The 27,989-nt window shown below is 33.7% G+C and overlaps 1 protein-coding gene across 12 annotated transcripts in view; it reads right to left on the minus strand.

Annotated features, from left to right (window-relative positions):
- The window catches only part of LOC143249904 (activin receptor type-2A-like), a 96,819-nt gene that overhangs the window by 49,164 nt on the left and 19,666 nt on the right, over positions 1–27,989 (minus strand). For 10 of the 12 annotated variants that reach the window (XR_013028029.1, XM_076500504.1, XM_076500501.1 and 7 more), the window contains 3 exons: positions 25,534–25,695; positions 16,109–16,419; positions 5,161–5,328 (listed from right to left, as the gene is read on the minus strand). Coding sequence is in view for 11 of the 12 variants with exons in the window: in XM_076500504.1 (XP_076356619.1) it covers positions 5,161–5,328; positions 16,109–16,419; positions 25,534–25,695 (641 nt within the window). In the remaining variant the exon portion in view is untranslated. The remainder of the gene's footprint in view (positions 1–5,160; positions 5,329–16,108; positions 16,420–25,533; positions 25,696–27,989) is intronic. The other 2 variants (XM_076500507.1, XM_076500508.1) reach the window with 2 other exon arrangements.

Genomic DNA, 27,989 nt, shown 5'->3' on the forward strand with positions numbered 1-27,989 from the left:
ATTAGATAAGGTACACTTGAAACAGATGATAAAATTACCTTATCAGATTAGATAAGGTGCTCTTGAAACAAATGATAAAATTACCTGATCAGATTAGATAAAGTGCACTTGAAACAAATGATAAAACTACCTGATCAGATTAGATAAGGTGCTCTTGAAACAGATGATAAAATTACCTGATCAGATTAGATAAGGTGCACTTGAAACAGATGATAAAATTACCTTATCAGATTAGATAAGGTGCTCTTGAAACAGATGATAAAATTACCTTATCAGATTAGATAAAGTGCACTTGAAACAGATAAAATTACCTGATCAGATTAGATAAGGTGCACTTGAAACAGATGATAAAATTACCTGATCAGATTAGATAAAGTGCACTTGAAACAGATGATAAAACTACCTGATCAGATTAGATAAGGTGCTCTTGAAACAGATGATAAAATTACCTGATCAGATTAGATAAGGTGCACTTGAAACAGATGATAAAATTACCTGATCAGATTAGATAAGGTGCACTTAAAACAAATGATAAAATTACCTGATCAGATTAGATAAAGTGCACTTGAAACAGATAAAATTACCTGATCAGATTAGATAAGGTGCACTTGAAACAGATGATAAAATTACCTGATCAGATTAGATAAGGTGCACTTGAAACAAATGATAAAATTACCTGATCAGATTAGATAAAGTGCACTTGAAACAGATGATAAAATTACCTGATCAGATTAGATAAGGTGCACTTAAAACAAATGATAAAATTACCTGATCAGATTAGATAAGGTGCACTTGAAACGGATGATAAAATTACCTGATCAGATTAGATAAAGTGCACTTGAAACAGATAAAATTACCTGATCAGATTAGATAAGGTGCACTTAAAACAAATGATAAAATTACCTGATCAGATTAGATAAAGTGCACTTGAAACAGATGATAAAATTACCTGATCAGATTAGATAAAGTGCACTTGAAACAGATGATAAAATTACCTGATCAGATTAGATAAAGTGCACTTGAAACAGATGATAAAATTACCTGATCAGATTAGATAAGGTGCTCTTGAAACAAATGATAAAATTACCTGATCAGATTAGATAAAGTGCACTTGAAACAGATAAAATTACCTGATCAGATTAGATAAGGTGCACTTAAAACAAATGATAAAATTACCTGATCAGATTAGATAAAGTGCACTTGAAACAGATAAAATTACCTGATCAGATTAGATAAGGTGCACTTGAAACAGATGATAAAATTACCTGATCAGATTAGATAAGGTGCTCTTGAAACAAATGATAAAATTACCTGATCAGATTAGATAAAGTGCACTTGAAACAGATAAAATTACCTGATCAGATTAGATAAGGTACACTTGAAACAGATGATAAAATTACCTTATCAGATTAGATAAGGTGCTCTTGAAACAAATGATAAAATTACCTTATCAGATTAGATAAGGTGCACTTGAAACAAATGATAAAATTACCTGATCAGATTAGATAAGGTACACTTGAAACAGATGATAAAATTACCTGATCAGATTAGATAAAGTGCACTTGAAACAGATGATAAAATTACCTGATCAGATTAGATAAAGTGCACTTGAAACAGATGATAAAATTACCTGATCAGATTAGATAAAGTGCACTTGAAACAGATGATAAAATTACCTGATCAGATTAGATAAGGTGCTCTTGAAACAAATGATAAAATTACCTGATCAGATTAGATAAAGTGCACTTGAAACAGATAAAATTACCTGATCAGATTAGATAAGGTGCACTTGAAACAGATGATAAAATTACCTGATCAGATTAGATAAAGTGCACTTGAAACAGATGATAAAATTACCTGATCAGATTAGATAAAGTGCACTTGAAACAGATGATAAAATTACCTGATCAGATTAGATAAGGTGCTCTTGAAACAAATGATAAAATTACCTGATCAGATTAGATAAAGTGCACTTGAAACAGATAAAATTACCTTATCAGATTAGATAAGGTGCTCTTGAAACAAATGATAAAATTACCTGATCAGATTAGATAAAGTGCACTTGAAACAGATAAAATTACCTGATCAGATTAGATAAGGTGCACTTAAAACAGATGATAAAATTACCTTATCAGATTAGATAAGGTGCTCTTGAAACAAATGATAAAATTACCTTATCAGATTAGATAAAGTGCACTTGAAACAGATAAAATTACCTGATCAGATTAGATAAGGTGCACTTAAAACAAATGATGAAATTACCTTATCTGATTAGATAAGGTGCACTTGAAACAGATGATAAAATTACCTGATCAGATTAGATAAAGTGCACTTGAAACAGATGATAAAATTACCTGATCAGATTAGATAAAGTGCACTTGAAACAGATGATAAAATTACCTGATCAGATTAGATAAAGTGCACTTGAAACAGATAAAATTACCTGATCAGATTAGATAAGGTGCTCTTGAAACAAATGATAAAATTACCTGATCAGATTAGATAAAGTGCACTTGAAACAGATAAAATTACCTGATCAGATTAGATAAGGTGCACTTAAAACAAATGATAAAATTACCTGATCAGATTAGATAAAGTGCACTTGAAACAGATGATAAAATTACCTGATCAGATTAGATAAAGTGCACTTGAAACAGATGATAAAATTACCTGATCAGATTAGATAAAGTGCACTTGAAACAGATGATAAAATTACCTGATCAGATTAGATAAGGTGCTCTTGAAACAAATGATAAAATTACCTGATCAGATTAGATAAAGTGCACTTGAAACAGATAAAATTACCTGATCAGATTAGATAAGGTGCACTTAAAACAAATGATAAAATTACCTGATCAGATTAGATAAAGTGCACTTGAAACAGATAAAATTACCTGATCAGATTAGATAAGGTGCACTTGAAACAGATGATAAAATTACCTGATCAGATTAGATAAGGTGCTCTTGAAACAAATGATAAAATTACCTGATCAGATTAGATAAAGTGCACTTAAAACAAATGATAAAATTACCTGATCAGATTAGATAAAGTGCACTTGAAACAGATAAAATTACCTGATCAGATTAGATAAGGTGCACTTGAAACAGATGATAAAATTACCTTATCAGATTAGATAAGGTGCACTTGAAACAAATGATAAAATTACCTTATCAGATAAGATAAAGTGCACTTGAAACAGATAAAATTACCTGATCAGATTAGATAAGGTGCTCTTGAAACAAATGATAAAATTACCTGATCAGATTAGATAAAGTGCACTTGAAACAGATAAAATTACCTGATCAGATTAGATAAGGTGCACTTAAAACAAATGATAAAATTACCTGATCAGATTAGATAAAGTGCACTTGAAACAGATGATAAAATTACCTGATCAGATTAGATAAAGTGCACTTGAAACAGATAAAATTACCTGATCAGATTAGATAAGGTGCACTTAAAACAAATGATAAAATTACCTGATCAGATTAGATAAAGTGCACTTGAAACAGATGATAAAATTACCTGATCAGATTAGATAAAGTGCACTTGAAACAGATGATAAAATTACCTGATCAGATTAGATAAAGTGCACTTGAAACAGATGATAAAATTACCTGATCAGATTAGATAAGGTGCTCTTGAAACAAATGATAAAATTACCTGATCAGATTAGATAAAGTGCACTTGAAACAGATAAAATTACCTGATCAGATTAGATAAGGTGCACTTAAAACAAATGATAAAATTACCTGATCAGATTAGATAAAGTGCACTTGAAACAGATAAAATTACCTGATCAGATTAGATAAGGTGCACTTGAAACAGATGATAAAATTACCTGATCAGATTAGATAAGGTGCTCTTGAAACAAATGATAAAATTACCTGATCAGATTAGATAAAGTGCACTTGAAACAGATAAAATTACCTGATCAGATTAGATAAGGTACACTTGAAACAGATGATAAAATTACCTTATCAGATTAGATAAGGTGCTCTTGAAACAAATGATAAAATTACCTTATCAGATTAGATAAGGTGCACTTGAAACAAATGATAAAATTACCTGATCAGATTAGATAAGGTACACTTGAAACAGATGATAAAATTACCTGATCAGATTAGATAAAGTGCACTTGAAACAGATGATAAAATTACCTGATCAGATTAGATAAAGTGCACTTGAAACAGATGATAAAATTACCTGATCAGATTAGATAAAGTGCACTTGAAACAGATGATAAAATTACCTGATCAGATTAGATAAGGTGCTCTTGAAACAAATGATAAAATTACCTGATCAGATTAGATAAAGTGCACTTGAAACAGATAAAATTACCTGATCAGATTAGATAAGGTGCACTTGAAACAGATGATAAAATTACCTGATCAGATTAGATAAAGTGCACTTGAAACAGATGATAAAATTACCTGATCAGATTAGATAAAGTGCACTTGAAACAGATGATAAAATTACCTGATCAGATTAGATAAGGTGCTCTTGAAACAAATGATAAAATTACCTGATCAGATTAGATAAAGTGCACTTGAAACAGATAAAATTACCTTATCAGATTAGATAAGGTGCTCTTGAAACAAATGATAAAATTACCTGATCAGATTAGATAAAGTGCACTTGAAACAGATAAAATTACCTGATCAGATTAGATAAGGTGCACTTAAAACAGATGATAAAATTACCTTATCAGATTAGATAAGGTGCTCTTGAAACAAATGATAAAATTACCTTATCAGATTAGATAAAGTGCACTTGAAACAGATAAAATTACCTGATCAGATTAGATAAGGTGCACTTAAAACAAATGATGAAATTACCTTATCTGATTAGATACTGTTAACACAATTTCAAGTGTTTACTCATTTCTTAGAATAAATACTCCAGCATTCTAGATGTTAGCCAAAGAACAAGCTGTTACATACGTGAAGGAAAGAACTACGTGCCTTTGACTGACAATTATTTTATCAAATTTTATTAATATACAGAATTTATCATATAGCCTTATTTAGGTATAAGAGTGTGTTATCTGTTTCAAGAAACTTGGTTAATAGCTTAACTCTTATGGAAGAATATTTTGCATATCTCAGGAAAATCTGATGTAAAATTACAAATTATTTATGAACATTTCATATGAGTACCTTTAAAAAGTCATAAAGTGAATTTGTTTCATGGTAAGCTGTAATCAACCAATATTCCAAATGAAGATTATCTGTCCTTTCTTCTGCTGTGATAAAGGCCAAGATATTATTATGTTTCATCTGGGGCAGTTGGAAAATCTCTTGTTCCACTTGCCAAGAGTTCTTGTCCTACACACATTCATGAAACTTTGTTAGTACACAAGTAAGTATTGGATTCATTCATTGTATACAGTGACCAAAAACTAATAATATACACTAACATGGTTCAATACACTAAATATGTACATTTGTGTATAAAATCAATCAAGATGTTCTAATTTTTTAAAATGTTGTTACCCTAATACTCTTTTTCAACATATTAAATATAATCTATGATCTAACAGAATGTGACAGATAGATATGGCAAGATGTGTTTGATTTTCTGTATTATGGCTCTGTAGTTAAATATGATTGAAAACCTAAAACACTTAACATTTTCTTACATTGAAGAAGTATTTTCAGCGAGTACTTACCTCCTCTCACAAATAGCTTTCCTCAACTTATACTGCCCTCTACTGGAGTCAATTTTTGCTCAACATTAGCCTTGATACCCTCTTCTACCCTCACATGCATTCATAAGAGACATCTGCATGCTATCATAGAAACAATCATGCTGTAACCCAACATTAAGATCAGGCATTATGTACAAAACCTACACTGAGGAGGTTGGGTGGGAAATGTAAGAAAAGGCAAGTATCTATCAGCAACACACTTCTAGTGCAGAAAAATGTTAACTTCCCATACGATATCTTACCTCTCACAGATAATTAGAATCACACACTAAGTTGGTAGGGGGTCAAGGAAGAAAATGATTCCTCTTTAGAAAGCTCCCAAAGGAAGAACATGCTAATAAATGAAGGCAACACACCCATGAGAGACTACACCACTTTTGAGCAAGGTATTCTTTATGCCCATGTAAAAATGTATCAAAATAAGGGCAGAATCAAAGGAAGAACTTTGGTAAATTAATTAAATTAAAGCAAGGGCCCCTAGGGTACAGTGGTGAGAACACAATGGACCATAAATGGGAGATTTTCATCAACCAACGTTAGTGGAACTGTGATAGGGATTTCTAGCCCGCAGTAGGAAGAGAGCCCTCAACCTTTGGCTCAGATGGAAAAACTGATAGAAAAGATAAGCTTTCATACCAAGAGCCCACACCATGTGTGCATATCCAATACAAGCATCACTATATCCACCAAGAACCAACATTCAAGGGATGGTAGGAAAATGGACACCAAAGTAAGATTAACCTAAAGTCCAGAACCATCCAGAATTTGGAATTTATTGTGCAGCTTGTAGAACAAGTTAAGGATGTGATGCTGCCAAGTGATGGTTGATGAACTCTGTCAACTTGCATTTCACAACTCTAGGAGAGGCACCCTCCTCCTTAATGTCCCTCAAAATGTCAGTTCCTTGTATATATGGTGATGATTGGAGTTGGACAAGCCACATAAGTGTCCTCAGTTAGAAGTAAGAGCAAGCACATTCAGGAGGAAGCTTCTATGGTCCACCACTTCAGTGACTAGACTCCGCCATGTGAGCAGGTCTCTGATACTCTACTGGAAGGAGGAGGGAAACAGTGCAATGGGTAACTGTGACAACTTACTTTTAAAACAGACAAATCCAGTGACCTACAGTACACAAATCATCAGGAGCAGGCATTAATCTCCCTCAGATTTTCTTATGTTGGTCCACGAGTGTACAGTCTGGGGTGTGAACAACTTTATGAAGCAAAATACCATAAGGTATTTCTCACAAGCAGTTTTGCAGAACACCCCATCTCAATAGTGGAGGTATTTTTCACATAATGTGGATTTAAAAATATGTACAAGAAAAATGTTACCTTTCAATTTATCTTACCTCTTACAGATAACTAGAATCCCACACTAAGTTGGTGAAATATTCAGGGAGAAAATGATTACTCTTTAGAAAGAGCCCAAAAGAAGATCAAGGGGTGTGCTAATAAAAGGAAGGCAACACACCCATGGGGGACCACATTATTTCTGAGTATGGTAGTGGGGTATTTCACATACAGGTCTTACAGTGTGGATTTAAGACTAAGTACACCTGGTCAGACAACACTCACAACAAAGCAGGAAACAGATACCCGAAAAAGTCTCTACAAATAAAAGGTAATAACAAGGAACACTTACCCAATCATAGAGAAATTGTGAAGTACATAATGGTGATGGAAGGAATACAAAAATTAGTAGAACAGGAAATGGCCAGGTGGTAAAGATAATGAGCAGTGAAGATAGGGGGAGTGGTCAACATATCCTCCAAGGGTTGACAGAAATGGGCAGCCACAGACATGGTAAGTTGATGTATTTGATGTAAAGAGACATGAAAAAGAGGACAATTGTTTGGTGAAAGGGAAGAATAAGTCAGGCAAATACATCGTTGAGTTTAACCTGAAAGGAAAAAAATCACAGGACTGGGAAGGATTCCAAGGAATAAACAAATGAAAACCAAAGCATGCCATGTAACAGCAAAGAGCCCTGATTGGACTGAGATGATGATCAGCAATGGAATGGATATAAAGGCATAATTACTTTCCTGTGTGATTGAAGTTTAAGACAGGAAGAAATGATCAGGGAAAAGGATAAGAACTTTAAAAAGAAAAGAAAAGAGGGTGGTGGTTAAATGCCAATTGGAGAATGAAAAAGGACATCAGGGAGAGATAATATAAAGAACAGATGGACAATGGGCACTAATGGTAAGGGCATGGACATCTACAGTGAAGTCTAAATCTGGAAGAGAGATGTAGGGCAAGATGGATAGGTGAGGCAGAGTGAATGAAGCAAATGGAAAGTATGGGAATAGTGTGTGAAATGAAATGTGGTTGCCAAAACATTGTGACAGCCATGATGCAGAAGACTGAGAAACCATGCTATAGAGTCAAGTAAGAAAAAAAAGTGATGTGGGGAAGAACGTGACTAGAAGAAGTATAACCCCAATGTATGGACCAATTACAGTACATGTGCAACTTTTATTGGTACCCAGCCATGGAGAAAAGATAAAAAAGAAGGGAAATCAAGGAAGTTATATGCTGTTAAAGACCAACACAGTTGGTTATGAACTAGAAAAGAGATAATACAGAGTGGACCAGGGATGATACAGAATGATGAGGAAATGAGGAAGCAGAAGAAAAACCACTACTCTGTCAGCCATAGGAGATTCACTGAAAGAACACAACCCAAGTAGCCAGGATGATGGAAAGTAATGAAAGGGTAGACATAGAGGTAGAGGCTGTCCAATCCAGACAGGAGATCAAAACCCAAGTAGCCAGGATGATGGAAAGTAATGAAAGGGTAGGCATAGAGGTAGAGGCTGTCCAATCCAGACAGGAGATCAAAACCCAAGTAGCCAGGATGATGGAAAGTAATGAAAGGGTAGGCATAGAGGTAGAGGCTGTCCAATCCAGACAGGAGATCAAACCCAAGTAGCCAGGATGATGGAAAGTAATGAAAGGGTAGACATAGAGGTAGAGGCTGTCCAATCCAGACAGGAGATCAAACCCAAGTAGCCAGGATGATGGAAAGTAATGAAAGGGTAGACATAGAGGTAGAGGCTGTCCAATCCAGACAGGAGATCAAAACCCTAGTAGCCAGGATGATGGAAAGTAATGAAAGGGTAGGCATAGAGGTAGAGGCTGTCCAATCCAGACAGGAGATCAAAACCCAAGTAGCCAGGATGATGGAAATTAATGAAAGGGTAGGCATAGAGGTAGAGGCTGTCCAATCCAGACAGGAGATCAAAACCCAAGTAGCCAGGATGATGGAAAGTAATGAAAGGGTAGGCATAGAGGTAGAGGCTGTCCAATCCAGACAGGAGATCAAAACCATGGGAGCTGGAAAATGAGGTGTCTAGCAAAAGCATTCAGAAATGGAACACTTTAATGGTAACAGTGCCACCAAAACACTAGTGGATCCAAGGGCTACTCAGAAGAGAAAAACTTATAAGGATAAAATAAGCAATCTGCACCATGATTCAAGGCATCAGAATATTATAATGAATACGATGGCTGCGTAGTCAAAATCAGGAGGTTCAGTATTGGATAACAGACCTCGTGACTGAGTGCACTCTTGTTACAAGCTCAAAGTTATCACAAACGAACCATCACCAACCAGTCTTAAATAGCCTGAAAGAGGTGTACTAGTGTCCAAGAGCCTGTGAGGAGCTCCAAGAGATTTATATTGAAAGAACACTCTGATAAGAGTTCAGTGTGCCAAGACCTACTGAGCATCCAATTAGGTACCCAACTGGAAAGAGAGATGATTATCTGGATGAGGAGGGAGAAGGTAAACATTCATAGTGGTGGGGTTTCAATCAATCCATCAAGCAGGCTTGATCTGTATGGAAGGAGAAGTTGGGCATTCAAGAGATTCTAAACTAAGCTCCGATGGGTTATGAAAGACCACTGAAGGTGACACATATGGGCATGATTAAGAGGGATAAGAGCTTTCAGAGATGCCCATGTCCTCATAAAAGATAGAACCTCACACAGTGAGAGGATAGGTTGAGAACTAGTAGCTGCATAGCCTGCAAGTGAGGGGGAGATAGTTGGGCATATTTGATGAGGGATTTAAACAATACTCCAATGTAAAATGAGGTACTGCATGGGATCAGGATAACTTCTCCACCCCCACTAACTAACCTGAGCAGCTTTACATAAGAGAAGCAGTATAGAAAGCTGAGATGGCCTGCAAAGGAGCTTTAAGTAGCTTAGTCATCTATGTAATGGTGAAAACAAAGTCCCTGAGAATGAAGAAAAGGGCAAATTAAATTCTACTGAACGATTACTTTTAGCAATACTGGTGGTAAGTCAACTGCAATCCAAAACCTTGATGCCAGGTACTGAAATCCATGTGAGAGTAGGAAAGAGGATTTTACCATCTTCATCCCAAGTTCACAAGACTGGAGGAAATCTAGTACCCCAGATTCAAGAATGAGGTGTAGGTGAATATGATAAACTTATAGATCAATCTCAGAACCTGACATCCAGAATCAAAAAGATGCCTACATAATGTAAATTATCTTCCTAAGATGTGAAAGTGACCAGAACCACACCAAACACAATAACATCCTCAGAACAAGAAATATCAAGGGATAGTAGAAGGGAAAGAATTATGACAATCTCCTGTTACCTCCACCTTTCTACTTTAAATCCCAAACCAAGCCATGGGGTAGGATGAGGGATCCCAATCAAAGGGAAAAGCTGCAATTTAGATGTCTGTTTGTTTCTGAATTTTGCACAAAACTACACAAGAGCGATCTGTATTAGCAGTCCTTAATTTAGCAGTGTAAGACTAAAGGGAAGGTAGCTAGTCATCACCACCCATTGTGAACTCTTGGACTACTTTTTTACCAATGAATAGTATGATTGACCATGACATTATAACAACCCTATGGCTTAAAGGGTGAGCATGTTTGGTGTGAAGGGGATTTGAACCAATGACCCTTGGATTATGAGTCAAGTGCCTTAACCACCTGGCCATCCCAGGCTTACAATTTGGATGTCTCACTCTCATTTTTTTTTATGCTTCATAATAAAGGATATCATGTCATCTACACACAGCAGAACACCAACATCTAGAATCAAAGATGGGATGATTAGAGGAAAACTCTGTACCCAAAAGAAAATAACCGAAAAATTCCATTTGTATTCATAAACTTCCATGTAGGAATGTGAAATGAAATAAGCAATAAAATATGTTAGTGTCAGGAATCATTTCTCCAATGTCCAGAGAACAGGATAAAACACCAGTGACTGAGAGTGGTAAAGAATGGACAAAGCAACAGAAAAAGGAGAAAGTTGGAGCTGTAGAAGCCATGGAAATCACAACTGAGATAGCCAGCAAAGAGCTATCAGAAGGATAGAATATGGAATGCCAAGAATGATTAAAATCACCATGAAAAGAAGGAGAACAGAAGAATAGAAAAAACTGTAGGTGAAAACATTAATAGTCACAGCAAGAAGAGGAGGAATCAGAGACCAAAACCAAAGTAATTTGTGGTGAAGGGATATAATAACAAAAGCCTCAATGTAAGGATGTTAGAAGTACCCCACTAGAGTGAAAGCCGCTGGGGAAAAAAAAAATTGAAGACCACTTTGTCAGATTAGTGCTGTCTAGACCAAACTCTAATCTACAAGAGTGAAAGCACCTGGAATGTGATACGCAGTGATAAAAATGTTGAGCGTGTGGGTCCAAAAAGAAGATTCAATGTACAAATACAAAGGAATGGAGAACTGAAGCTGCCATGATAATTGAGATAAGCAATCATTGAAGAAAAGTCAGAATGGATCATTATTTGATAATTTCTGAAAATAACTTAACAAAATGTGACCTACAGGAAGAATCTGCAAGACATTGATAGGATAAGACTTCGTGCCTGCACACCAAAAACCCCAAATCTTCAAGATGATCAACCATACTTCCTATCCCCAAAGAGATGTGTCATTGAAATGCAGAAAACCAGATAAGGAAGAGGAAGTGGGTAACCCACCAACATCTGACTCATACCTAACCCTAACCACCAATGCTGATTAATTAGAAGGGTAATAAGAGTTGAAAAAGGATTCCTGAAAAATTCCACTGGTAACAAAAAGCCAACAAAAGAACCTGTACATAAACCTTACCCAAAGGGATTAGGGCTACCATGAAATATCACATCCCTAAAAGCAATAGAACATCACAAGTTGTAATCAAATTGAAAACCCATTAAATGAATTTGAAGAGGAGAAGGGCAGGTCTCACTGAGATGTGTGCAGAAAAATAAAAACACAAATTGCCAAGATGCTGTATAGGGTGCAGTAAGGACTTTCCCAATTTGACTAACAGCTTATTAAAAACCAGCTCCAGGAGTAATAAGGGTAACATGGGGATTCCTGTTTTGGAACAAGCAAATATTAGCTTGTTGATCACAAACAGTGGAAAGTACAACCCATGAGCATTTAAGTGATGAATTAATGCTCTGAACACCTGAATAAGTATACAGGGCCAAAGCATATCCAAATGGCAGTGTATAAAACAGAGAAACCACCCAACACTGAATAAACTGAAGAGAAGGTTGTGAGTCATGAAACATTGAGATTTGCAAATAAGCATTTATGACATTCCTCTATCACCAATAAATCTGAAGCAGACTGAAAAATTAGAAGACAATAAACCTGGTTTGGTGTGAGAACAAAAAACAGCCTGGAATAAAAACCTGGAGAAGCAGAACATCCTGTATCACAGATGCAGATTGATGGCAGGATCCTAAGTGATGGGGAAAGAAAAGGGTACCGAGGACAAAGGAAATGGGAAAAGTACGACAAGTCCTTCTGATAAAACCTGAAGATCCCATAGAACTGTAGTAAAATATTATGAAAGGTAACATTATAATAAACTCAAGCTTTCACTGGACAAGATGAGAAAATCCTGGAAGGAGGAAAAGGATGGGTATATAAGGACCAGGATAGGAATGAAATAGGGGTGTGTCATGATAAAAAATGCAACCAAAAAGGAAAGAGTTAAGTGTTGTTATGTGGGATTCCAAAGTTTGAGACAATGATCAAAAACATATTCCTCCCCGAACAAGGTCTCATTGCGACCTAGAAACTCCCAACCACAGTGAAAATGCATGTGTAAAGGAAGAGTTGAAGATGATAAATGAGTCAACATGGAGATAATAATGAGTCAACATGGAGATTATAAGGAGTCATAGAAAAACATGGAACTGAATAAAACATACCTGAGAAATAATGTAAAATAGTGCTGTATTAAGCCTAGCCACTTCTGCAGAATGGGTAGGGAAAAACACAGCAAAATTCTATGATGTATCTCAGAATGGCTGGTGTGGGTATTAACACTTATTGATAAGGAGAGAACAATGTTTCGACCTTCATTTTCAGGTTAACCCATACCAGCCATTCTGAGAGACATTTTTATTTCTAGTGGGTTTTCTTGTTATCAAGAAAAATTCTGCAATGTAAAAGAAGACTGTTATAGCAGAAAAATTCAATGATGGGTCTCCCTCACCTGCAGCCTGTGAAAATAGCACTAGAGGTATGACATGGTAAACATGAACTGCAGAATTCATGGCAGAAATACATTAATAAATAAAGAATGGGAAATTTAATTAAATCAAAAGAAAAAAAATAATGAAGAAAAATTAAATTATTAAAATCACGACTTACTAAACACAGAGCTACAAAAAGAAAAAAACTTCTGAACATGAATACTGCCAAACATGGAGTGATAGTTCAGTAAAATTGAATGAAGTCACATGCATCATAAGTCAAATTCTTATTGGTGGAGTGTTAATGCATGTTGATTTGCATTAGACACACAATTAAATCACTCAATTCTAACAGAAAGAGAGAAGAAAGCTTGTGGCTGTGTAATGATTCTTTTGTATACAAAAAGGCAGCAATGAAAATAGCTATTTATATGAGTGAGATAATGTACTGTATCAAAATAGAGCTCATTTTATACTATAATCTAATGATGGTTATTTCGAAATTTGCACTAACAGTCATCACAGAGTAGACATAACTGCTTACACTATTGTTGGGTGCATTGTTCGCAATAGCACCTCAGTTGTTTATCATCCAAATATGTTATAGTAGAGAGACAGTTTGTAGCTTACCACAAAGCTACACATTGTGCTCTTCCCACCACAGGTATCAAAACCTAGTTTCTAGCACTGGGGAGGTAGGCAGCTAAATTACATTTAGGTTTCACTTTAATATCTCAGTTAATTTTGTATTATTTATGTTTTAAAATTGACAAATATTAACATTCTTAAAATTATCTCAAACATTGCCCCAGTGTAATGCTTACACTCTTGTGCAAGTGTAAGAAAATTTTGTGAAAGGCTCGAGTATCTATCTGAAAGAAAGTGTAATACACGTCAATAGTGTCGTTAACTTGTGTTGAGATGAATAACAAACTCGAGTATCTATCTGAAAGAAAGTGTAATACACGTCAATAGTGTCGTTAACTTGTGTTGAGATGAATAACAAACTCGAGTATCTATCTGAAAGAAAGTGTAATACACGTCAATAGTGTCGTTAACTTGTGTTGAGATGAATAACAAACTCGAGTATCTATCTGAAAGAAAGTGTAATACACGTCAATAGTGTCGTTAACTTGTGTTGAGATGAATAACAAACTCGGTATCTATCTGAAAGAAAGTGTAATACACGCCAATAGTGTCGATTAACTTGTGTTGAGATGAATAACAAACTCGAGTATCTATCTGAAAGAAAGTGTAATACACGTCAATAGTGTCGTTAACTTGTGTTGAGATGAATAACAAACTCGAGTATCTATCTGAAAGAAAGTGTAATACACGTCAATAGTGTCGTTAACTTGTGTTGAGATGAATAACAAACTCAGTATCTATCTGAAAGAAAGTGTAATACACGCCAATAGTGTCGTTAACTTGTGTTGAGATGAATAACAAACTCAGTATCTATCTGAAAGAAAGTGTAATACACGTCAATAGTGTCGTTAACTTGTGTTGAGATGAATAACAAACTCGAGTATCTATCTGAAAGAAAGTGTAATACACGTCAATAGTGTCGTTAACTTGTGTTGAGATGAATAACAAACTCGAGTATCTATCTGAAAGAAAGTGTAATACACCTCAATAGTGTCATTAACTTGTGTTGAGATGAATAACAAACTGTAACACCTCAATAGTGTCGTTAACTTGTGTTGAGATGAATAACAAACTGTAAAGGCCAGGAAATGGAAAACAAAACAACAACAAAAAACTATATGTGACTAAGAGAGGATAGTTTTTGGTTATTGAATGAAAAGTAAAAAGATATTTACATATTCCTAATTCTTAATTTCAAACATTCATTGCACTCTACATTGATGATAACAGAGTTAGTGATATGGTAGAGAAATAGGAACATAAAATATAAACATTTATTTTATAAGTTCTTAAAGTTATATAAAAGAAATTTGGAAGCTATAGAATGAAGAAAATAATTTTTATATTTAAAACAAGAATCACCTTGCACTGAAGTTATTTTTTATATACTTTCAGTGCAAGTAATTATAATATATAAATAAAAATATGTTTAGTGCAATTACGTTTAATGTGATATGATTAATGTTCATTACTTATAATAATGTCATTCCTTTTGTTGAAGATACTCATAAAAGTTAATAAAATTTTAACTAGTTTTGTGACAATATGTAAAGAAAGCTCAGAATTGCCGTATGCATTGTTGCACACGTATCCTCAGACTTAATTTGCATCTGCCTATTCTGAAAGGGTTAAGGTGAGTAACTTTGAACTTTCTTTCATCAATACTGCAATCAATGCAGAGGAGAAAACGTTATTGTTAAGTGAGCTCATATTATTCAACTTTTCATTTCACTGTACATTTCACTAGTTAAGTCTTAGGAGACAGAAAGTAAAAGATATAATACAGAAAGACTTGCTGATCATTTAGAAAGTTATTCTAATGAAGAAAGAAACCTGAATGATGTAAAGAAGTACTTTTATTCTTGACACAGAAATGAGCTTTCCTTCAGACTAACTCAGTAAAGGCTTTGGAAATCTGCAGACTAAAGTTTAGTGAAAATGCTTAGTTAAGAAAGAAACTTTTGTATACTTGTTACACGATATTCTTTTGTTTATTTATTAAAAATATACAAAACTTTGTGATGTTACAAACAGAAGATCCAGAATTATAGCAATCATTAATTATTATGAATAACTTTATGTATACAGGGCTAATTAACTTGAGCAAAACCATGAACTGGTGATTACATCACAAACATTTTGTCAAGCAACTTATACCTTCACACAGGGTATATTGATGCAACATACCAGTTACACAATGTGTAAATACAAAATGTGCAATCACTCTTTAAACTGATTACAAAACAACACATACCTGTGGAGGGAATATTTTCACAGCAACAAATTCATTTCTCAATTGAGCTTTCCAAACAGCACCAAAACGACCCTGAGCTTTAACTTCTAAAAGTTGCACAGGTTTCAGATGGAGATAAGATGAAGGAACAGAAAGATCAACAGTGGGAATTTCATTGAAGTAAGTCATCTTATGGTGTCTATACAACCAATAAGAAGCAATGAGAATAAGTGTAATTACTAGTAAAGGTACAAGTGTGTACAACAGTGTGTTAAATACTGGATTTCCTTCCTTAAGAAGTGGAACAGGAACATTAGTACTGTACTCCACTGCTGAAAGTAAAAAATAAATAAAAGTAATCATTTAATAATGTCACACAAACAGTAAAAATCAATGTTTGTATATCTTTGAAAACAGTTAAAAAGCCCACATACATATTCTGCATTTACACAGATAAAATATTACTGAAGATGGTTTTTAAGGAACACACAATATGTCTGCAAGTTTTTTCATAAAAAATACAATTTCATGTTTGAACATTTATATTTTATACATTTTTATCATACTTACACACATACTATGAGGTTTTTTCATACAAAATACAAACACACATACCAGGGATATTCCATACTTACAAAATACATACACTCATACTAGGGGTCTTCCATACTTACAAAATACATACACTCATACTAGGGGATTCCATACATTATCCAATAATAAAAGCTGGGAGATCAGTGGAATATACTAATTGATTAATCATTGGACTTGTTCAATTATTACATTCAAGTAACTGTTTAATATCACGAGACTCAAATATTTAAAATAACTGAAAAATATTAAAATATCAGAAACCCTAATTTTGATTTTGTGAATAGTGACACTAAATGATTAAACTCTATACCCATGGGAGGATAAAAGTGCACAACATATGATAATAGATTTGGCATTGAAACAGTTTATAATTCTACTTTTTTGTATTATCCATGTTTACATTTATTTACTTCAAAAGTAATTAGATAAATTTTCAATCTGTAGTCTGAGTCACACAACGTGGCACTCTATAACACGTCTGAGTCACGCAACGTGGAACTCTATAACACGTCTGAGTCACGCAACGTGGCACTCTATAACACGTCTGAGTCACGCAACGTGGCACTCTATAACACGTCTGAGTCACGCAACGTGGCACTCTATAACACGTCTGAGTCACGCAACGTGGCACTCTATAACACGTCTGAGTCACGCAACGTGGCACTCTATAACACGTCTGAGTCACGCAACGTGGCACTCTATAACACGTCCGAGTCACACAACGTGGCACTCTATAACACGTCCGAGTCACACAACGTGGCACTCTATAACACGTCTGAATCACACAATGTGGCACTCTATATTTACAGGTATTTTATTTTTCTTTATTGACAGCTTCACACTGTTCAACCAGTTAGAAATGCACATTATAGGTATTCATAATTCAGATTATAGGACTTGCTTCACTGAGATATCCCTTTATTTGATCAACCTACATAATACATTCTTCACAAAAGTATATATTTCTCTCTCTCATTTCTACATTTATAACCAATAGAAAGAGCACATTCTAAAGTACAAAAATTAGACAAATGTCTGTTTTGCCTTACTGGTGAAAACTAATAGTTTGTGAGGAGAGCTTTGCATGTTTAGACAAAAGATGTTGCTTTCAGCTGTTGTTGACATGAGGCAAGTTATCATTTTAGAATATTAAACACAAGGCACAGTACATTCTGATGAGCATGCAGCATTTACAAAATAAATAATATTTGTGTTGATATAATTAATGGTATTGAATTTAGTCAATTAACCCTTCCAAAGAATGACAAATCATTCCAGCTCTATGCACCAATGGACTGTGTTTCGACTTGTACCTCACCCAGCAGTACCATTATATGTGTATATTACATTTTTATCATGAATGCTCTATTCCACCAACACATGCTGTAAATGTTCAACATTAAGTAACATTTTTGAGACAAAATATTAGAAGCATTGTTGTTAAGTTTGTGGTTACAGTAACAAAGCTAACCTGACTCAAGTCGAGATCAGTGCACTAAAAAAACTAACAAAAGTACTAATCTGGTAATTTAAGTGTCTGATAAGGGCAGTAAATTTGTTGTAATGGATAAGGGTGTCCATGTGAACTAAGATATGGTCCATCTTAATGATTAAAGTATTTATGATTCTAACTTTACAGGAAAACTCAAAAGAGCAGGTAATAATCTCTTTAATGATAATTGCAAAGATCTTCAAACACAGAGTTATTGTATGGTCTTACATATCATCACAGTAAAACAAACACTGAGATATATGACCCACCAAAGGACCACAAATCTGCCACTTAGATTTACTGTCTCAGCCTTATTTATTTATGAGTGCACTCAAAATTTTCATATATCATGAATGAAGTGTCACCATACTAGTTGACCTATCACAAACATAGCAGTGCTAACTATGTAATCAAAGTGTTTTAACAACAATTATTGGGGTATGAATTGGTGTTAGTTAGTGAATTGTAAAGTTTAAGTTACTACAAATCAGAAAAAAGGACAATAATTTTAAACACTATATTACTAATTTAACATTAAAGTTATAATTTTCCTATTCTGAAAATGTATTTCCAACAGATAAATAAATAGCTATTCTCATTCAGTGCTGCTCTCTATGTGCAAAAATATTTTTAAGCATGCCATAAGCCTTTAACCTCCAACTCAACTGGAACTGACTGATTCCAATGCATCTCTCATGAAAATCATCGTACAGTAACCCTCTACCAATAAGAATGTGGCATACATGATGTATGTGATTTTCATTATTCAATTCTACCAAACTATCGCTTTGAGATTTGGCAGGATTTTACAGAGAAGGAAGGGTGGGAAGTGTGAGAATAGATAAGTACCTTGCAGTAATATATTTTCATCTTGGAAAAAAATTCACATATATGGGCAGTCAAGTGGGACAGAACTTTAGCAAGATATGGATCCAAACAATATGATACTTATGAAACTCAACCTCAAGAAATATGAAAGTGGGCATAAATAAAAGGATGAGTTCTAGATGTAAAGTGGCTGAGGCATGATGGACCATACACGGCAAGTCAACTACAACCCAAAACCCAGCCATCCAGTGGGGGTAGGAAGGAGGATTACACCATTTTCACCTCAAGTTTATGAGATCTGATCCAATGAACATGGAATGTGATAATACGAAAAATTAAAAGATTGATCCAGGAGCCTGACACTGAAAAGATGTTGGTTTAATGGAAAACACCTCCCTCAAATACAAAATTGACTGGAATTCCCCCTAGTGCAATAACATCTTCAGAATAATAAGCATTGAAGGATAGTAAAAGATGAAGAACTATAATGATCTACAAATGCCTTAACCTTTACTCCCAACACTAACGGAGTAACAAGAATATAAATGTGGGAGAAAATATAGACATCTGTACTACATATTTGAGGACTTATGGTGATTAGTTCAAGTCTAAATCCAATCCCCAGTTCCTGGGAACTGACATCATTGAAGTGGACAGGATGAGGATCATACTACTGGTTAAGCCAACTATGATCCACAACTTGGCTGCCAGGTACCAACATGCATGTGGGAATGTGGGATCACAACTGAAGAGTAAACTGCAATTTTGATGTCTCACTTCCATTTGTTTTTGTTTCATAGTGGAAGATATTGCATCATATACACCAGCAGAAAACCACCACCTTACTCTCAAATAAATGGTTATATATATACTATATGTATTTCATAAACACATTCAGGGAAATGCCTCTATGATCTACCATCTCAGTTGCAAAGTGTGGAGAAGAGTCCAGAGAAACAACACCTAAAACAATGCAATGGGTGATCAGAAAAACCTATTTTTAACAGCAGACCATACCAATTTATTTAATACAAAGCATGGCAGGGATGGGCAGCTATCCTGTTCTGCTTTACCCATGTAAGCCTACAAATGATTTTGGGGAACACTCCATCTCTGCAATGTGCATTAAATAGTAATGGAATGATAAAATGTAAGTCAACATGGCTTACAGTGCAGAGTTAAGCAGTTAAAGAATACCTGGTCAGGCACAACCTGCCACAGAGAGTAATGCAGAAAGAAAAATAAAAGGTAAATATACTAAAGGGTGACATATCCAGTCACATTCCTATGAAAGAGAGGACGGCAAGAGGTGGATGACAGTACCCAAACAAAGAAAGGAAGAGCTATCTAAAGCAGAGAATTGGACATTAATCCAGTAGATTAATGCAGATCCAGTACTTGACATACAAAGTACCCCCAAAGGACAGCAGGAAAAAGAAAGTTCATGATCAGGGGAAAGATACCACGATGTGATGATGGGAAAAAGGAATAAAAGGCCAAAAAATCCAAATCCAATGAGTAAAGGAGGAAGGGAAAAATTGCAGAAGTAGAGGAAATCCAGGTCCTCTGAAAATGGATTTGGTTGTTATAGGATGAAGGCAAGTAACCCTGGGAGCAGGTAGGGTGGACCCCAGTCCCTAGGTGCTCTAACAAACAAAAGTAAATGGTAAGATGTAGAAATAGTCAAGGATACAAAATTAAAGGTAAGAAGTATAGACTACAAATAAAGATGAAAATTAAATTGTTGAAACAGTGGAAATGTTAAGAAATTGTGTAGCAAGTTAAATATATGCATGTGATGAAGAAAAGATATTTAACCTACTTATCAATTAATCTATAGATAAAACCATGAACAAACCAAAAATGACAGTTATTAAGCCTAATAAAGATATTTAACATAATTTATCAACTAGCCCACAAACAAAACCATGAGTAAACCAAAAATGACAGTCATTAAGCCTAATCAATCAACATATTTAAAATAATCATTGATTAATCTTGAAGTAGAACTAAAGGTAAACCAAAAATAACAAACACTTGTGAAGCCTAACTGACAATGCAAAACAGAGAATAACATTAATCATTAAAATAAAAACTTAACCAAATAATAAGATGTAGAATATAGGGAGAAGTTTGTGTAGACACCAGCTCAAAAATTCCACACAAACCAAATGATCAAGTGAACAGGAAGGAAAGACAAATAATGAAAATGAAACAGGTGTGATTGTATAAGGAAGTGTGTAGTAACCAAAACAGATATAAGACATGATGTATGGAAGAAAAACAATACAGTTAAACTAATGATTGATATACCAGTAAGATGAATTACAAGTAATCCTAAAGTAATAAAGAGAGTGGCAAGCCTAAATGAATGGTATAGGATAAAAGGTACAACTAAGACTAATTACTAACCTGAACTTAAATATGAGTATCAACCAATCTAATGAAACTTATCTTATGGAACCAAGTAACTACAGATGATAATATTAACAGTAAGATTATTCACAAACCATAACAGCAGAATGTCTTATCTTTCCACAGTTGGTGGACTGTATTTCAAGTGTATGGGCTCCCAAACCCAAGGCAAAACCAGAGGAACGTCAGTTCCTTGGGTGATCAATCTCTCTATGTAGTAAAGCCAAAAACCTTCCTGCAGAGTACTTCAACCTGAAGGCTGTGTAAAGGTATTAATAGAAAATATAAACTCTGAAGTGGTAATGTAGAATTCATAATGCAAAATGAACAACCAAACACAACTGTGTTGGTAGAAACAGGTAAGTTTTTGTAATGAAATAAGTTCAGTAACCAGGTAGAAATGTAAAATAATTCTACTCTGGAATAACTCAACAAGTTACAAATATTGTATAATAAAGAGTCAACTTGTTGAGAGAACTTAATACAAAGATATTAAAATACTTATAGAGAGCAAAAACTACACATTATAACATGGGTAAAGCCAAACGAGAAGTGACAGTAAGGTACGATTTAACAGGAGTCACATGATCATTTGCATAAGAGATGCATTGTAATTGGTCAAAACCAGCTGAGTGGGAAATTAAAGGCTTCTGGCATGCATAAAAATATTTTTTGCATATAGAGAGCAGCACTAAATGAAAAAAGCTATTTATGTGAGAAGACTTAATGTGCTGTAACGGTATGTTATTTTACAGAATCAACCTACTTATTATTAGAAAAACTGACAAACCAGCAATCTTGTGTTAAGTTTGGTGATAATATTGATGGATTAAAAAAAAATGAGGTAGACTTAAATTACAGCCTATTTTTATTATTTTTAGAACAAGATCTGATTTACGTTTTAAAAGATAAAGATACATCTTGGATAAAATATGGTTATATGTGTAAGCCTAATGATGAATGACACTATACAGCAAAACAGAAGTTCATATAAAGTACAATATTAAAATATACTTTTACAGAAATCATATGATTTTTAATGTTTTTCTCTGCATGCAAGGACATGGTGCAGTATTTTTCAAAATTTTAAATACCCAGGACAATGTGGTAATCAAATTTTGGCAAAATATTTTAAGGCAATAATAATAACACAAAATTTCTGAAGCTCTATTTCAAAGAAACAAAACTTCATTTTATGATGCATTAGAAACCACCTACACTGTATGTACATTCGACAATATTTAAATAAAATAAAAAAACTTATTAACATTCTCCAAGAATCTTACAAACGTAGCTTATGAATTATATTGTATAAATTATCCAGTGCTGTATATTGTCTAAATAGAATGTAATTTTTTCTTTTTATTTTGTGCAACTCTACATAAAGAGTATATAGAGCACTAGCTGTCCCTAACTTAGCACTGTAAGACCACAGGAAATACAGCTAGTCAAAACCACACCTCCAACTTTTGGGCTACTCTTTAATTACCAGTAAATGGTAGGATTGACTGTGACACTATTATGACCCCACACAGTTGAAACAATAAGCATTTTTAATACTTAATTCAACCCCTTGATCTTCAGAATAGGAGTTGAGCACCTTAACCACCTGCCCATGCTGGGCCAAAAGGAACGTTAAGTAAACATTAATGTTGTAATAAAAATGGAATTATTTTTGTCAGCATAATATGTGTTTAAAATAATACGTAATTTAATATTATGAGAAAACCCAAAAATGAAGTTATTTATTTTAAAATAATTACACGAAAGATTTGTTTTACACACAACATGAATTCTGATTAAATCTTTCCACGCCATTGGATAAAAGTTTGCATGTCACGACCTTTTAAGGCATTAAATTTGAAATTTAATTAGAAAACTTAATCATCAATAAACGTGGAGAGGGAACATAGTTTTTACTTCAAATATTTATGTTATCAGTTTTAACTTTGTCATTAAAAAAATGTAAGAGTATCTTAATATTCATTCTTCTGTATTATGCGACATTTTGAAGCTCTAATTTCTCCATTCAAAAATTTGCAGCTGCAATTCCAAACCAACTAAACCTATAAGCAAGAACCAAATATTCCAACCTCTTACCTTCTTGATCTGCAAAGATCTCAATAAATTATTCAAACCTAACAGATAAGCACTTCCCCCCCAGAATTTTGAGATTTACTAATCAACCTAACATGGCTGATGAACATGTTTATAATTATAGAAAAAGCAGTTTATTTCTTACAAAATCTTCTATTTCCATGTAATAAACTGATGAGAATTATTTGGTATTTACAAAAACAAACTTTTAAACCTATTTAACCTTATGTAAAAAAACTGGATAATTTATAGTAGTTTTGATATATTTTATTCTAGTGATTTATGTATTTTTTATGTTCTAAAATATATACTTAAAGCTACATGAATTTGTTTAGAAGACCAAAATCTGTAAAACTCAAGACTTAGAGAAGAATGTCACATTATTTTACTTGAGTGCAAGTGGTTTGAACATGCAGCGAGTACAACAAATCCTGACTTGCAATTATATTTTTATTTATTGTTGCATAGTTTGTAACAAAAGTAACTAATATTATTAACTTATCAGTTTACCTCAACCAACTTCATTATATTAGCTCTTTGGGAAACAGCTATGAGCTTCTGTGATTTCTTTTGATACAAGAAATACTTCTGCACTTGCTACAAAGTTAATTAATTAATATAACATGGATGTGGAAAGGTTAACAAATGAAACTGTTGAAATAAATAACTTCTAGGTTTTAATTAATACTGCAGAAGTTTGATTTGCATTTTCAATTTTTCATACCAGTGTAGATAGATGATCTCTGTACAGTTGGTGTTAACATAAAGAACATAAAAACCTAAATATAAAATTTTAGCAAACTTTTTTTTATACTCATTAAGTAAGTTCTAGTTTATGCAAATGAAATATGAAAACAACAGTATTTTTATTGTGAGCATTAAAATCACTTTCACTCACAATGACTCAGTAAAGGCTTCAGAAATTTGGAAAGAAATCTATACTACAAACACTGTACTATAAAAATCGTTCTTGAACAAAAGATTTATTGTCTATTAAAACCCTGCAAAATTTCATGAAAACATATTCAGTAAATACAGTTATAGTTTCACAGTTTCAAGGTTTGTTGGTTCTTATAGTGTCAAGCAACATTTGGAGAACATATATTATCTCAATTAAATGAAAGTAAATAATCTACGTACCCTTCACTTTTGTTTAAACAATATTACATGTTAGATTATTAAACAGCACCTTACTACATACCTACAACAAAAAATCTGCTTGGTTAACTAAAATATTTCTATTATATTTTACTTATTTCTCAATTTTTCTTTGAAGCATAATAATTTTTCTCAAAATTTTACTATAAACCATTGTAAGTTTCATATCATTAGCCATGATTTCAGAGAATATATGAAGTATAAAATTGTAACTTATTGGACAACTTGTAAAATATACTTCAAAACTAAACTGTATGAATTACAGAAGAAAACATGCTATAAAGAACAACTTAATGAATATCAGAAATTGAGTTCAGTCAATTTGTAATACTTTTAAGATTATAACATTTTCTGTTTTTCTAAGAATTAATTGATACCAATTCCAAGTTACTAATACTGGTTCAAAATGACTACAGCCATTCACAACATACAATAAAACATAATGTCAGGTGACAACACCAAAATGCATGTAAAAACTGACATGTGTAAAGACAAGTACAACATATTTTGAGATGTTCAATGAAACAGTGAAAAGCGCATAAATTTTCATTAACAGTTTGAGAACAAAAAAGTTACCAGATGACAGTGTTACATTTTCTTAAACTGATAAAAATTTCTTTGCCCTTTGAACTAAAGACTGGAACTTCTCAAGTTGTTTGAACTTAATCTTTTTTACAAAATAACAAAATTTAAATAGTGGATTATTATTTAACATCAATATGTTCTGGACAGTATCAACTTAAGCCTATTTACTTTTTTTTTTTAAACCACAATCAAACCTGCCAGATTGATCTGACATCTTTTTTGCAAACCCACGTTTATCTCTGTATACATTGAAAAATAAAGAAACTTTAGTACATACCAGACTCTGTCGTTAATATACTTTGAAGATAAACTGTAGTCATATTCTCATTACACATATCACCCTCACAGCAGCAAAACAGTAATGATATATCTGGATCTTTTTGGGTTTCTGTGCATCTTGACCCTGAAATATCATTAAGCTTGCTTCCAACCCAGCATCCTAATGTAGTAAATACACACAAACAGTGAATAATTACAGGTTTGAATACCTTTATGTAATCTTATTACTGCAGTGTAACAGCCATCAATATAGTGAAAGAAAAAGGCATTTTTCATATCCTCAAGAATGCAGACATATTTTAAAACATTTTTTTGAATATTTCAAGAAGACAATTATAGTGTAAAGCTGAAGGCAGGCAAATAATCAACTCTCTTTTTTAAAAGAAAATAAAACCAAAATACACTAGTATGTCACCTTTATATAATATTTAAGGAATGTAATCGATTTTTATCCCCTTTCTGAAGTTAACCTACAAGTGTGTTTTTACTCTTTACATTAATCCTTGGATTTCTATGGACTCAAAGTTTACTCCAGTGAATTGGCCGTATAGTTGCTTCAAAATGTTTCTTTTTCACATAAATTGAAAATATACAATTCTATGCACAATAATAAAACATTATGTGGTTAATATAAAACTAATTAATTGTTTCACATCAATTAAGTCAAACTACACATCAGAACATTTAACAGAATTACATATGAAATTCAATTAAACCACTTTATTATCAATGTATAATAATAAACATGGCATCAAAAGGTACCTAATATTTAATATTATTTTAGCTTTAAGTTTGAATTTTAACAGGAAATATTCAGAGAAACCTCAATCTATAGTAGGATGAGAACTGTGATGTTTCTTAACTATCTTTCCTTCCCTCTCTAATTTATATACCACCTATCTGAGAAGTAAGGAATTCATTATAAATTACTCATTATAATATGGTTATTGTTCAGGAAAATCATAATTTTTATAGCATTCAATCTTATTTATAACAAAGAGAAAGTCAAGATTTCAATTTATCAAATGACATTATTTTATGTTCTTGTCTGTACAGATAATTGTAAAATTTCCTTTCAGTTCAAGAGAAACACACTGACAAACTTGGCTGAATATTTTTAATGACTCATGTTGCAGTTGCATAGCTACAAAGCCAGAAAAATTGTGATAACTCTGGGACAGTGTGTGCTCTAGTTTAAGAAAACATTGAAACCAGACTTCTCTCGCTCCTACTGGATAGACAAGGTTTCATTTTGAGTCCTTGGTATTAACAAGGAAGAGGACAGTGCTGAAAAACCAAAACAACAGATACAATGGATTGTGGCTAGGGTAGGAACATTTTCTCAACTGTAGAACAGGGTTGCATACTGTCCACAATCAGAATTACAAAATGGATGATGTCCATTAAGCTTAAATTATAAAGCAGGCAAAGGAAAACTTTTGTGACCAGAATTACCAAGACAGAAACTATACACTTAAACTCAGAGTCAAAATAAAGCATGAATTGCTACTGGAGGAAGACAATACTCACCAGAAAAGAATACAATTAGGTGATGAACGTAATGAGACAAGAGTATGAGTAGTAGCTCACATTCCAACCCAACAATCTCCTCCACGGGATGACAAAAATTAGTTACCAGAGGTATGGCAACGTGTCTAAGTTGACGAGAGCCAGCCGAGTACACTAAATAACTTGACCCATAATGTTGATGGGTAAAATATCACAAAATATAGAAGAAAAAAATGATAATGGGAACCGTAAAAGTAAAATGTATGAGTAACCATAAAGTCTGCACAGGATACAGAAGGTGATCAGGATTTGATTGGGAAAAGGAATAGAAAGAAATGGGAGCAAAGGCAGACTTGTCTCCCAGACAGCATAAATTTTGGGGAAGAAGAAATGGTCCAATTAGAGCACAGCATATATATTGCAATGAAATAGATGAGAAACGTAAATGGCAAAAAGGCCAGACAGATGCTGACTGTGAGCCAGCAAGAGAAGAATATAGATCTTAAGAGAAAAAAGTTAAGGGGTTACAGGGAATAGGAAACCAAAGGTTTAAAGGGAAGTTGGAAAAGTACAAAAAGGACAACATTGAGATCCCAATCAAGAACAGGAAAGAAATGGTGAAGACAAATAAGACACAATGACCAGAAGGGGAAGAAAAGAAAAATATCTGGTGAAACCTGGTAAAATTGAATGTGATTGATAAGGAAACCAGAAACAGTCAAAAATGAAAGGTCCTGGTTAAAGAAGAAGATAAAAACCAGGAAAGATGAGGTACAGTAGGATGGAAAGCCATGGAAGATAAGTCAATGATGAAAGGTAGACCAATGGCATTGGTAAACTAGCAAAACAGAGAAAGGGACTGAACAAGAAAGAGGAGAAGCAACATGGTTTCAGGCCCAGGCATCTCACAAAGAACCCCAGAAAAAGCCATTTGTAAAGCCAGAG

The sequence above is a fragment of the Tachypleus tridentatus genome, chromosome 4 (genome assembly GCF_004210375.1).
Source record: "Tachypleus tridentatus isolate NWPU-2018 chromosome 4, ASM421037v1, whole genome shotgun sequence".
Taxonomy (NCBI): domain Eukaryota; kingdom Metazoa; phylum Arthropoda; class Merostomata; order Xiphosura; family Limulidae; genus Tachypleus; species Tachypleus tridentatus.